The sequence below is a fragment of the Thalassophryne amazonica genome, chromosome 8, assembly GCF_902500255.1.
Source record: "Thalassophryne amazonica chromosome 8, fThaAma1.1, whole genome shotgun sequence".
In the NCBI taxonomy this organism is placed as follows: Eukaryota; Metazoa; Chordata; class Actinopteri; order Batrachoidiformes; family Batrachoididae; genus Thalassophryne; species Thalassophryne amazonica.
Window position 1 is genome coordinate 10830279 of NC_047110.1, and position 15042 is coordinate 10845320.

General features: G+C 42.6%; 1 protein-coding gene across 1 annotated transcript in view; it reads right to left on the bottom strand.

The window, feature by feature from the left end:
* Nucleotides 1–15042, bottom strand: part of LOC117515253 (suppressor of tumorigenicity 7 protein homolog) — a 126570-nt gene that overhangs the window by 12937 nt on the left and 98591 nt on the right. The window contains exon 13 of the mRNA XM_034175734.1: nt 10844–10983. Within this exon, the coding sequence (XP_034031625.1) occupies nt 10844–10983 (140 nt within the window). The remainder of the gene's footprint in view (nt 1–10843; nt 10984–15042) is intronic.

The window sequence follows — 15042 nt, forward strand, 5'->3', positions numbered from 1 at the left end:
GAGAGGGTGTCTGTCTCCCTAATCCGAATTGGGAGCTGGTTCCACAGGAGAGGAGCCTGAAAGCTGAAGGCTCTGCCTCCCATTCTACTCTTACAAACCCTAGGAACTACAAGTAAGCCTGCAGTCTGAGAGCGAAGCGCTCTATTGGGGTGATATGGTACTATGAGGTCCCTAAGATAAGATGGGACCTGATTATTCAAAATGCATTCTATTCTGGAATTAACACGGAGCCAATGAAGAGAAGCCAATATGGGTGAAATATGCTCTCTCCTTCTAGTCCCTGTCAGTACTCTAGCTGCAGCATTTTGAATTAACTGAAGGCTTTTCAGGGAACTTTTAGGACAACCTGATAATAATGAATTACAATAGTCCAGCCTAGAAGAAATAAATGCATGAATTAGCTTTTCAGCATCACTCTGAGACAAGACCTTTCTAATTTTAGAGATATTGCGCAAATGCAAAAAAACAGTCCTACATATTTGCTTAATATGCGCATTGAAGGACATATCCTGATAAAAAATGACTCCAAGATTTCTCACAGTATTACTGGAGGTCAGGGTAATGTCATCCAGAGTAAGGATCTGGTTAGACACCATGTTTCTAACATTTGTGGGGCCAAGTACAATAACTTCAGTTTTATCTGAGTTTAAAAGCAGGAAATTAGAGGTATCCATGTCTTTATGTCTGTAAGACATTCCTGCAGTTTAACTAATTAGTGTGTGTCCTCTGGCTTCATGGATAGATAAAGCTGGGTATCATCTGCGTAACAATGAAAATTTAAGCAATGCTTTCTAATAATACTGCCTAAGGGAAGCATGTATAAAGTGAATAAAATCAGTCCTAGCACAGAACCTTGTGGAACTCCATAATTAACCTTAGTCCGTGAAGAAGACTCCCCATTTACATGAACAAATTGTAATCTATTAGATAAATATGATTCAAACCACTGCAGCGCAGTGCCTTTAATACCTATGGCATGCTCTAATCTCTGTAATAAAATTTTATGGTCAACAGTATCAAAAGCTGCACTGAGGTCTAACAGGACAAGCACAGAGGTGAGTCCACTGTCTGAGGCCATAAGAAGATCATTTGTAACTTTCACTAATGCTGTTTCTGTACTATGATGAATTCTGAAACCTGACTGAAATTCTTCAAATACACCATTCCTCTGCAAATGATCAGTTAGCTGTTTTACAACTACCCTTTCAAGAATTGTTGAGAGAAAAGGAAGGTTGGAGATTGGCCTATAATTAGCTAAGATAGCTGGGTCAAGTGATGACTTTTTAAGTAATGGTTTAATTACTGCCACCTTAAAAGCCTGTGGTACATAGCCAACTAATAAAGATAGATTGATCATATTTAAGATCGAAGCATTAACGGTAGGGCTTCCTTGAGCAGCCTGGTAGGAATGGGGTCTAACAGACATGTTGATGGTTTGGAGGAAGTGACTAATGAAAGTAACTCAGACAGAACAATCGGAGAGAAAGAGTCTAACCAAATACGAGCATTACTGAAAGCAGTCAAACATAAAGATATGTCTTTGGGATGGTTATGAATAATTTTTTCTCTAATAGTTAAAATTTTATTTGCAAAGAAAGTCATGAAGTCATTACTAGTTAAAGTTAAAGGAATACTCGGCTCAATAGAGCTTTGACTCTTTGTCAGCCTGGCTACAGTGCTGAAAAGAAATCTGGGGTTGTTCTTATTTTCTTCAATTGGTGATGAGTAGTAAGATGTCCTAGCTTTACGGAGGGCTTTTTTTTTTTATAGAGCAACAGACTCTTTTTCCAGGCTAAATGAAGATCTTCTAAATTAGTGAGACGCCATTTCCTCTCCAGCTTATGGGTTATCTGCTTTAAGCTGCGAGTTTGTGGGTTAAACCACAGAGTCAGGCACTTCTGATTTAAGGCTCTCTCTTTCAGAGGAGCTACAGCATCCAAAGTTGTGCTCAATGAGGATGTAAAGCTATTGACGAGATAATCTAGCTCACTCACAGAGTTTAGGTAGCTACTCTGCACTGTGTTGGTATATGGCATTGAAGAACATAAAGAAGGAATCATATCCATAAACCTACTTACAGCGCTTTCAGAAAGACTTCTATTGTAATGAAACTTATTCCCCACTGCTGGGTAGTCCGTTAAAGTAAATGTAAATGTTATTAAGAAATGATCAGACAAAAAGGGGTTTTCAGGGAATACTGTTAAGTTTTCAATTTCTATGCCATATATCAGAACAAGATCTAAAGTGTGGCTAAGGTGGTGGGTGGGCTCATTTACATTTTGAGCGAAGCCAACTGAGTCTAATAATAGATTAAAGGCAGTGTTGAGGCTGTCATTCTCAGCATCTACGAGGTCTATTAGAAAAGTATCCGACCTTATTATTTTTTTCAAAAACCATATGGATTTGAATGACGTGTGATTGCGTCAGACAAGCTTGAACCCTCATGCGCATGCGTGAGTTTTTCCACGTCTGTCAGTTGCGTCATTCGCCTGTGAGCAGGCTTTGAGTGAGGAGTGGTCCACCCCTCTCGTCAGATTTTCATTGTCAGGAAATGGGGGAATGATTTGGGCTTTTTTTCCATCAGAATTTTTTCAGAAACTGTTAGAAACTGGCAGCTGGAAACCATTAGAAAAATTTATCTGGCTTTCGGTGAAAATGTTACGGGCTTGGTAGAGAATAAGGAGTGTTACTGTCGCTTTAAGGACAGCCCCCAGCGGCTGTGAAGCTGCCATCGACAGGCTGAATGACCATTTCATTTCTAAACGGATGGCTGTCTGGATCTGTGACCATCGTGTGCCATTTCTCTGGTTATCAGAAGAGCTGGACATCAACCATTTTCCGGCAGAATTCACTTTTAACAAGAGATTTTGTCATGGAAAGTCGAGCGGAGGCTTTGCGCGTCACGATGGATTCGCTACTGGAGCGACAAAACCACCTCCGTTTTGGTCTCAGAGGACGGCTTTGAGACGGCGTTCAGACAGCTGTCGGTGGTTTTTCCATCGAGTGATTATCCGAGAAATTCTGGATGTGCCTGGACATGCCAGAACATGTCCCGTGAGGCTTCATCACGGTGTTGCTGTGCGCCATGCGGCACTGCCGCGACTTGCGGAATTCCTCCGCACGTCTGTCTCAATGTGCCGAAAAAGTGCTGATGTCCACGTCTTTTCACAATTCCTGTGCTCGTCAGACGACGTCCCGGATAAAACACAGCGTCCAGTTTGGAAATGAACGGCACATTCCACTGTTACAGGAGTTTTTGTCATGGAAAGAGGAGCGGAGGCTTCGCGCGTCGCGGTGATGCCGCATGGCACACAGCAACACCGTGATGAAGCCCCATGGCATTAATAAAGTTACATCTAATCTAATTTGAATGACTTTCTGGTTTTGTTGCCATTTTAAAGTATTTGAAATAATTTTAGCTGAAGAGATCATTTTCTGCACTTCTTTATATGTTTTCCCCTCTTCATTCAACTTTTTCATCAAAGTACGCTGTTCTTCTGAACAATGTCTGGAATGCAACGACAACCAGCATGTACAACATTTGCTGGCTTTGTCCTTAAAAAAGGGCCACATGTAAGGGTGAAATAAGGGTCACAGAAAGAAAAATACATACATACATCAACTCTGCTCATTCGGGATTGGGTCGCGGGGGCAAAAGCTTCAGTAGGGGACCCCAGACTTCCCTTTCCCATGCCACATTAAGCACCTTTGACTGGGAGATCCCAAAGCGTTCCCAGGCCACTGTGGAGATATAATCTCTCCACGTAGTCCTGGGTCTTCCCCGGGGTCTCCTCCCAGCTGGACGTGCCTCGAACACCTCCCCCAGAGAGACACCCAGGAGGCATCTTTACCAGATGCTGAACCACTTCAGCTGGCTCCTTTAAATGCAAAGAAGAGGCAGCTCTACTCTGAGCTCTTCACAAATGACTGAGCTTCTTACACTATCTCTCAGGGAGACACCAGCCACCCTCCTCACAAAACCACTTTTGGCTGCTTGTACTCTCGATTTTCGGTCATGACCCAACCCTCATGACCACAGGTGAGAATAGGAACGAAGACTGAAGAGTAGATCGAGAGCTTTGCCTTTTGGCTCAGCTCCCTTCCCATCACAACAGTATAGAAAGACTGAAGACTGCGGTGCCAATTCTCTGGCCAATCTCATGCTCCCCGCACTCATGAACAAGACCCGAGGTTCTTGAACTCTTTCACTTGGGACAAGATCTCATTCCCTATCTGGAGTAGGCAATCCATCCTGCTGAGAACCATGGCCTCAGATTTGGAGCTGCTGATTCTCATCCCAGCCGCTTCACACTCGGCTGCAAACTGGCCCAGTCACTGTTGGAGGTCACAGGCCGATGAAGCCAACAGGACCACATCATCTGCAAAAAAGCAGTTATGAGACCCTGAGCCCACCAAACTGAAGACCTGCCTCCCCCGACTACACCTCGATATCCAGTCCATGAATATCACAAACAGGATTGGTGACAAGACGCAGCCCTTGCAGAGGCCAACCGCCACCAGAGTTAGTCTGACTCGTCTGACTTACTCTGACTTACTGCAGAGGACCCAAACACAGCTCTCACTTTGTGAGTACAGAGACTGGATGGCCCTGAGAAGGGACCCCTGCCCTCCATACTCCTGCAGCACCTCCCACAGTATCTCCCAGGGTACCCGATCATATGCCTTCTCCAAGTCCACAAAACAGATGTAGACTGGATGGGTATACTCCCAGGCCCCCTCAAAGGTCCTTGTGAGAGTGAAGAGCTGTTTGGTTGCTCCATGGCCAGGACAGAACCCGCACTGTTCCTCTTCAATCAGAGATTCAACTATCAGCTGAACCATCCTTTCCAGCACGCTGGAGTAGACTTTACCAGGGAGGCTGAGTAGTGTGATGCCCCTGTAATTGGCACACACTCTGAGGACTTGAGGTCGTATAGGACGTTGAGGTCTGGGACAGAGTGTGTCCCAGACCTCAACGCACTGTGGTAGAGACATCTCATCCAAGACATTCCCTCCACACCCAGAGCCTTTAGCATTTCTGGACGGATCTGATCAACCCCCGGGGCTTTGCCATTGCGGAGTTGTTTGACTACCTCAGTGACTTGTAATGATGATCCGGCTGATGAGGGATCCAGCGTATGATTACATCCTCATTTGAGGTCAACAGAGTTCCATCCTTACTGTAGACAGCTTGGATGATTCCCCATTTACCTCTCCTGAGGTGCCTCATGGCCCTCTAGAAGCACCTTGGTGTCATTCTGAATGATTGCTCTGAATTCCATCCACACCCACTGCTTTGCTTCCCTCACAGCAGAGGCTGCTTGCCTTCAGGCCTGTCGGTACCTTCCACCTGCCTCCGTAGTCTTCCGAGATAACATATCCCGGAAAGACTCCTTCTTCAGTTGGATGTCTTTGCTTACCACTGGTGTCCACCACAGTGTTTTGAGCGTTGCCACCCCTTGAGGCACCTAAGACCTTTAGGCCACAGCTCCTTGCTGCAGCTTCAGCAATGGAAACGTTTAACATTGCCCATTCTGATTCAATGACCCCAACCTCCATATGGATGCCATAAAAGCTCAGTCAGAAGTGTGAGTTGAAGATCTGTCGGACAGTGGGCTCCTCAAGAAGTTCCAGGTACACCTGCACTATCCATTTTGGGTTACCAGGTCTGTCCAAAGTCCTCCCCCACCCTTTGATCCAACGTACCACCAGATGGTGATCAGTTGACTGCTCTGCCCCTGTATTCACCCAAGTGTACAGAACATGTGGCCTCAGATCAGATGATATGATCACAAAATAGTTCATCAACCTTCGGCCTACATTGCTTTCGTACCACTTTGTACACTTATGGGCATCCTCATGTTCAAACATGGTGTTCGTTATGGACAGTCCATGACAAGCACAGAAGTCGAATAACAAACAACCGCTCGGGTTTAGATCAGGGAGGCCGTTCCTTCCAGTCATACCTCTCCACTGCGGTCATTGCTCACATGTACGTTTAAGTCCCCCAACAGAACAATGGAGTCCCCCATTGCAGCCCCATGCAGGACTCCAGTCAGGGACTCCAAGAAGGCTGAATACTCCGAACTGTTATTCGGTGCACACACACAAACAGTCAGGTGCAGGGAGGTGACCCTCTCATCTAACGAGGTAAACTATAATGTAGCAGCGCTCAGCCAAGGACTGGTGAGTATCCCCACACCTGCCTCGCACCCTGGGCAACTCCAGAGAAGAATAAAGTCCAACCCCTATCAACGAGAGTGGCTCTGGAGCCGAGGCTGTGCGTGGAGGAGAGACCCACCAGATCTAACTGGTAGTGCTCTGTGTCCCATAGGGAGGTGACATACCACACCCCCAGAGCTACCCCCTGCCACCCAGGTCTGGACAAGGCTCTTGACTTTCACTGCACTGGATTGGGTGCGCTGTCCCCAGCGCAAGCCCAATGGACCAGTTGTTTTTGTACAGCCTCATATTCCTTTTTTCTTCACTTTCTGTAAGGTAATAACAAATTTGATAAATTTTTCATATTTTGATTTGGAATAGAATGTGTAGTGTTCCCAGTTCATTTGCCTGTATGGAAATAAAAGCTATTATAAGAATTTTGAGCTTTACTCACTTATTGTATTTTGTACTTACTCACTTATCTCATTTTGTACACAAATGTACTTGTATTTTTGGCATTGTGGGCAGTTGGCAAGTACTGCTGGAAAAAGAAGCATGAAGTTAAATTGTATCTCCTGGTTCAGTGGAGAGCTGTGTTGACTTTGGATTTGATTAAACACAGTAGACCAACACCAGGAGATGACAGGGCTCCTCGAATCATCACAGACTGTTGAAATTTTAACACTGGACTTCAATCAACTTGGATTTTGTGCCTCTCCACTCTTCCATCAGACTGAGGTTTTGATTTCTAAATTAAATGAAAAATTTGCTCTCAACTGAAACTTTGGGCCACTGACGACAATCCAGATTTGTTTCTCCTCAGCCCAGGTAAGATGCTTCTTAACATTGTCTCTGGTTCAGGAGTGGCTTGACACGAGGAATGTGACACTTGCAGTCCCCTTCCTGGACCAGTCCGTGTGTGGTGGCTCTCGATGCACTGACTCCAACCTCAGTCCACTCCTTATGAAGCTTCCACAGGTTTCAGCTTTACTTGACAATCTTCTCAAGACTGTGGACATCCCTTTTACTTGTGCATCTTATCCAAAAATACTTTTCCCTTCCATTCAGCTTTCCATGAACATGCCCTTTCATTAATGACCTTCTGTGGACTACCCTGGACAAGTGTTAAGTCAGCAGTCTTCTCCATGATTGTGGGTGTGTGTACTGAACCAGACTAAGAGATTTGTGATATATATATATATATATATATATATATATATATATATATATATATATATATATATATATATAAGGTAATCTATGTATGTGGCAGGGTTTGTGTTCGGGGTGAACTGCTACAGTAATTAAACAGTCGACACCGGACTGGTATGGTGACTGGGGGCACCAAGGGGAGGTCGCTGGGGCCCTGAGGTTGAAAGTGCACGTGCGTGAACAGACATACATGCACACATGGTCAGCCTTATATATTAAAATGATGAACTCACTGGAGCCCTTATTTTCACAGTTCACGTGGTACTCGGGTCAGGTAGCAGAATCACACTTGACTTACTGCATAGTGGCTGGTGAGGGTGGACTTTAATGAGAATCTGAATGGGCCAGTGTGCACTGCATGCGAGTTAAGGTATCCTTTTTTTTTTTTTTTTTTTTTTACTTAAAATGTACCTGCTGCGTACAGCATGCAGACTGTCGATATGCCTCCCAAGAAGCGTAAAACCCCAGGTGCTCAATGGATGAAATGTAATAAAGCTGGGAAACATATGCAGAGACACAAACAACATTATATGTCCCTCAGCATTGCCATGATATGACATGACCTTTTTATCATCATTCACTTGAGTCTCATGAATGTCACAAATTGCTCTGTGAAAATTAGTGACAACATACACAAAATGCAATGCAACTTACTACACTTTAACTAAAGTGACATGAAAAAGAAGCATGGTCAATGACATGGATAAAATTCTTTATTACCCGTGCATAGAACGGGTAACTCAGCTAGTATTACATAAGCTGCAAATTATACAATCTGACAATGAATATTACAATATCTTGAGACTTTTTTTTATTTTTGGAGTTGTAGGCCATAAATAATGAAGATGGAGAGACAAATGTGCAATGGACAGTATACTGGTTGTTACTTAATGCAGTGTGAACAATAGAAAACATCAGATGTACATGGATCCTAGAGTTTGTAAGAGTAGAATGGGAGGCAGAGCCTTCAACTTTCAGGCTCCTCTCCTGTGGAACCAGCTCCCAATTCGGATTAGGGAGACAGACACCCTCTCTACTTTTAAGATTAAGCTTAAAACTTTCCTTTTTGCTAAAGCTTATAGTTAGGGCTGGATCAGGTGACCCTGAACCATCCCTTAGTTATGCTGCTATAGACTTAGACTGCTGGGGGGTTCCCATAATGTACTGAGTGTTTCTTTTTATTCACCTCTTTTTGCTCTGTATGCACCACTCTGCATTTAATCATTAGTGATTGATCTCTGCTCTCTTCCACAGCATGTCTTTTTCCTGATTCTCTCCCCTCAGCCCCAACCAGTCCCAGCAGAAGACTGCCCCTCCCTGAGCCTGGTTCTGCTGGAGGTTTCTTCCTGTTAAAAGGGAGTTTTTCCTTCCCACTGTTGCCAAGTGCTTGCTCATAGGGGGTCGCTTTGACCGTTGGGGTTTTTCTGTAATTATTGTATGGCTTTTGCCTTACAATATAAAGCACCTTGGGGCAACTGTTTGTTGTGATTTGACGCTATATAAATAAAATTGATTTGATTTGATTTGTATTTTTACATCCGACAAGGACATAAAATCATTTATTTGTCCGTCTGTCTTTTAGCAGGGTTACCTCAAAACTACTGCATGGATTTTGACAAAATTATCAACACTGATAGATATTAGGGCATGAAAGAGTCCATTAAATTTTGGAGGTGATCTGGATCCAAACCCGGATTCTGGAGTCAAATTTGCACCATAGATAGATATCAGGGCATGGAAGACTCCACTGAATTTTGGAAGTGATCCAGATCCAGACTGGCAGACGTCAGAAATCTCTGATTGCTCTTGTTCTTAATGGAGTTTCTTCTGTGTGTTGATTCCTGCAAAATCCCTATATAAATAGTTATTATTATCATTAATAGTGTAAATGGGCCTCATGTATCAAAGTTGCGCACTTGTGGTGTAAATTTGAAGTACACCAAAGTTGCCGTGACATGTATTAAGCAGTGCGCACCTGCCCAGTTCCGGCGTATGCCTGACGTGACCTTGATAAATGCGGCGAGTGAAAACAATCGTAATTATAATAAACACGCCCATAAATATGCAGACTCCGCTTCAGACACACCCTCATTTTACAACATGGAAGCCAGGAAGACGGCAAAGAAAAAGAACTCCAACAATCACGATGCGTGCCAATAGTGCGTCAAAAGCGGCCGTCGTATTAATTGTTTTGTAGTATAATCAAAAAAGTGTTACAGTGGTCCCTCGTTTATCGCGGGAGTTACGTTCTAAAAATAGCCCGTAATACGCGAAACCGCGACTTAGTCAGCGTTATTTTTTACAATTATTATAGACGTTTCAAAGCTGTAAAACCCCTGTAAAACCACTTTATACACTTTCTCAATCAGGCATGGACATTTTCTCACTTTTCTCTCGTGTGTAAACACTCTCAAAGTTCAAACCTTAGTAGAAAAATAAGACCAAACTGTTTTCAGGCCCAAACATTTGTTTGAGAAATAAAAATAGAACGTTTTCCTATAAATAATTATCATGTAGATCATTTTCATTTTTATGTGGATTCCAGTGCTGGTTCATTTTGGTGTATAATTTACACCACCTCTTGACCTGGTGTATATTTTCAGCGCAGCGTACACCAACGACCACATTGATAAATGCCAAGTAGCGCAGCCATTTTGGCGTACACCCCATATACACTCAAATATCGCCGTACGCACGTTGATACATGAGGCCCAATGTGTGATTTTTCAGTGTGTAAGTCACATCAGAGTTTGACAGGACCTCTCAAGCAAGTTAAAAAAAAGGCCACAACCTATAATCCAGAAAATACTGTACTCAAATTTTAAATGAAATATTCTAATATTTCAAAATAAGATAATAATTCTATTTTGTTTAAACTGCAGGCTGTATTTTCATAAATTAAAACAGAAAATGGTTGAAATATTTTAGTTTCTAAGTAATTAGTCTAATATACAATTTTAACTGAAATAATTGCCAAACATATTGAAATTTACATTATATCTTTTTAGGTGCACCTGTGAAAAATCATAACCTCTAACCAACCAATCTACTCCCACTGGGGTAAATATGAAGTATCTACTGTGTATAGTAGATACTGTGTATAGTAGTTTCACCAGAATCCTGAATATATACAGCAGAATTATGTGTGCAGAACAAATGTAACTGAAAATATTTTGTAAAAACAAACAAACAAACCTGTGAGGATTGTGAGCAGTAAATGTGCCATGGACAGCATGCTGGTTGTTACTTAATGCAGTTTGAACAATACAAAATAGTTAGTTGGATATTATGTTTTAACTTTTTTTTGTCAAACTGTTTCAGTAAATACAGCAAAACATATTACACACTTATTGCAAATATCAAATATATTTCTCTGTTGTAGCTGCTAATTCAGACACTGTATACCAATATACCATATAGAATTCAAACTGAAAAAGTGTGTGTGTGTGTGTGTGGTGCATCCACTCACTGCTTTAGCGAACACTCCCATGAGTTCAGGAAACTGGTGTGTGAGGAGAGCCAACATGGCGGTGAAGGAGCAGAGGCCGGCAGTGAACAGGATGAAGAACGGGAGCTCCTTCTTTGGATACACTGACACCTCGTGAAACACTGCTTCCACGTGACACACACACACACACACACACACACACACACACACACACACACACACACACACACACACACACACACACACACACACAATGATACTTTAACTTCACCTGTTTTTTTTGTGCTCGTTCTGAGGATGCACACTTTTCTGTATATTTTTGTCACGAATTCAGGAAAAACACCAGAACTCCGTGTCAATACATTTTTTTATTCAAAAGGCCAAAGTAAAAAAAAAAAAAAACCATAGTTGTCCTTTGAATGTTTAATATAGAATGTTATTTGTGTGAGGGGCAGTTTAACAGCTCAGAGGCCGCAACAGTTCCAAATTCAAGAAACACACAGGTGTCAGACAGAAACCAGCTCCTCGGTACTGATTCTCTGACTGCTCTTGATCTTTTGGGGTCTTCACAGTGGCTCATTGGTCTCCATCTCACTCTATCCAGTCTGGTTTTTAATGGCCATTTTATTGATTTGATACATCTTTTTGCCAATCCACTTGCTGATACAACTCCAGAGGTACAGTGAGAAAGAACCTCATATACATTTTGATGGTGGGAGGAAAACGACAGACACAGGGAGGCGCTGTTTGGAGGGGAGCTCCTCACCCAGACACTGTTGAAACTGAACCCAAGACAAGGCAAGACTAATGACGGCTGCTCCACCATAAAGTACAATTTCTTAGTACTTATTAATTTACAGTGATTAAAGTCAGGTACAAAAAACAGTAATAAAAGCTCGGCCTTTAATCACTAGGTGGTGCACACTCACATTCATAAAACAGATTCATAAAAACAGAATACAATGATTTGCAAATCCTCTTCAACCTATATTTAATTTAATACACCACCAAGACAATATATTTAAAGGTGATAGAGAGAGGTTGAATGGAGCATTAATCCTTGTTCTGTAATGTGATATGTAGCCCCCAAAAAATTGGTTGGGTCTGTAATGGCTCAGAACCTTCCTAAAAGGCTCTCTGAAACAGCTATGTTACTATGCTGGGTTTAGAATGCCTCGTTTGCTTTTAATGGCGTCGTTTCGGAGCTTATTTGGCAACCTCATTATGAAATGCACGATCGGTTGCCGTTGTTTGATTGGCTGCCCTTGCTCTCACTGAAAATGCCACTAAGAGGATTAGGAAAGACTCCGGTTCAACTCAGAACAGAATGAAAATGATCGCTGATTCGCTCATTTCGCTGTCAATCAAAAATGGATTCAGCCTCAGACAGATCATCCAATCATCATGCAGAAGCTGGGCGTCCGAGCCAGCCAAGGACCGCCCACTGTCCCATAGACCCCCAGACACGCAGAGCCTCCGATGGGCGGGACAAAGCCCAGCATTTATCCAATGACTCGTCTCGTTTTGCTGCACTTGTGGCGCTATTGAAGTCTGTGGATGACGGTTTAAAGCACTGTGAAGCTGCGGGTTTGAGTGAGAGGAAATCTGCGTCGTTACCAGTGATAAGAAGCTGATTCTGAACAAAAGTTGAGCGCGTTGTAGCGAAAACATACATACATATACATACATACATATACATACATATATATACGAGGGCTGTCAATAAAGTAACGGTCCTTTTTATTTTTTTCAAAAACTATATGGATTTCATTCATATGTTTTTACGTCAGACATGCTTGAACCCTCGTGCGCATGCGTGAGTTTTTCCATGCCTGTCGGTGATGTCATTCGCCTGTGAGCACTCCTTGTGGGAGGAGTCGTCCAGCCCCTCGTCGGAATTCCTTTGTCTGAGAAGTTGCTGAGAGACTGGCGCGTTGTTTGATCAAAATTTTTTCTAAACCTGTGAGACACATCGAAGTGGACACGGTTCGAAAAATTAAGCTGGTTTTCAGTGAAAATTTTAACGGCTGATGAGAGATTTTGAGGTGATTCTGTCGCTTTAAGGACTTCCCACGGTGCGAGACGTTGCTCAGCGCTCTCAGCCGCCGTCGTCAGCCTGTTCAAGCTGAAAACCTCCACATTTCAGGCTCTATTGATCCAGGACGTCGTGAGAGAACAGAGAAGTTTCAGAAGAAGTCGGTTTCAGCATTTTATCCGGATATTCCACTGTTAAAGGAGATTTTTTTAATGAAAGACGTGCGGACGGGTCCGCGCGTCGGGACGCAGCCGACGCGGTGCGGCGGCACAGGAAAAACACCTCCGTGTTGATAACCATTTGTAAAATCCAGGCGGCTTTTGATGGCTTTCAGTGGAGTGAGTATATGAGAAATTGTTTAACAGGCAGGACATGTTCCAACTTGTCCTTATGGCTTTCAACAGAGGTGTTTTTCCTGTGGCGGAGCATCGCGGCGGCTGCGTCCCGACGCGCGGACCCGTCCGCACGTCTTTCATTAAAAAAATCTCCTTTAACAGTGGAATATCCGGATAAAATGCTGAAACCGACTTCTTCTGAAACTTCTCTGTTCTCTCACGACGTCCTGGATCAATAGAGCCTGAAATGTGGAGGTTTTCAGCTTGAACAGGCTGACGACGGCGGCTGAGAGCGCTGAGCGACGTCTCGCACCGTGGGAAGTCCTTAAAGCGACAGAATCACCTCAAAATCTCTCATCAGCCGTTTAAATTTTCACTGTAAACCAGCTTAATTTTTCGAACCATGTCCACTTCGATGTGTCTCACAGGTTTAGAAAAAATTTTGATCAAACAAAGCGCCAGTCTCTCAGCAACTTCTCAGACAAAGGAATTCCGACGAGGGGCTGGACGACTCCTCCCACAAGGAGTGCTCACAGGCGAATGACGTCACCGACAGGCGTGGAAAAACTCACGCATGCGCACGAGGGTTCAAGCATGTCTGATGTAAAAACATATGAATGAAATCCATATCGTTTTTGAAAAAAATTAAAAGGACCGTTACTTTATTGACAGCCCTCGTATATATATATATATATAAAATTATAAATAATATCAATATAATTTGCAGAAAATGCTGAGTTTGGTTTAGTAAAATTAACTCCCCCCACTCTGCTATATGAAATGCTTGCATGAATTATATATCACCAACAACATTCCTGATGAAGACGTAAGTCCAGAATTATTTCCCTTCATGCACGTCTTCATATGGTGTGCTGTAGTTATATGAGGTTTCATTAAAAACCATTAACCAGTTTAGGAGGAACTTAGACTCCCAGACAGGAGGAAGAGGGACAAGGTGATACCAAAAAACAAAGTCAAACTTTGTTTGCAAAAAGGTATAACAATGTTTCATTATCATTTTAATTTGTTGGTATTCAGTTAAAACTTAAAACTGTATACCGCATTTTCCAGAGAATAGAGTCATAACTGTTCAAAAATGCCTCTGTAAAAGAAATAATGAATGAATTTTATAGGCACATTATTTATTGATAAGGCACACAGTGTTGAGGAGCACAGCTAACAAAGTAATTAATGTCACGATACAAAACACGAATAAACTGCTTTATTATGCCACTGAATAAAGGATCGTATATGGGGAGGGGATTGTACACATATACAACAAAATTTGTCCTCTGCATTTAACCATCCTAATTACAGTTCGACACGATCCAACCGCTATGAGCAGTGAAACCCACACAGACATGGGGAGAACATACAACCTCCACACAGAAAGGGTGGGAAGCAATCCCACAACCTTCTTGCTGTGAGGCACCAGTGCTAACCACTAACCCACCGTGCTGCCCAAATTTCTTGCTCATTTTAGTCATATAAACATATTTTCCCATATTGGCAAGATGGCAGAACTATAACACACAGTACGCAATACGGCATTATCAGAAGTTCATAAAAACTACATATTTGCACTGAAGTGTTACTGTTCATTTATCTAAAGATTTGACCAGCAATTTGTGCTTTTGTTACAACTGATAGTGTCTTAACATGAACTAAAACAAAATGTGATACAAGAAAAGCTGCACGGTGAGGCCCTGCTTTCACGGTTTGTATTTATACTGAAAATCAAGATCAAGCGAACTTTTGTCCTTCTGCAAAAGCTCATTAGTCACCAATATAACTTTTAGTTCTCAGGAACACTGATTTGGGTTTAAATTAGATTCTTATTCACTTATACA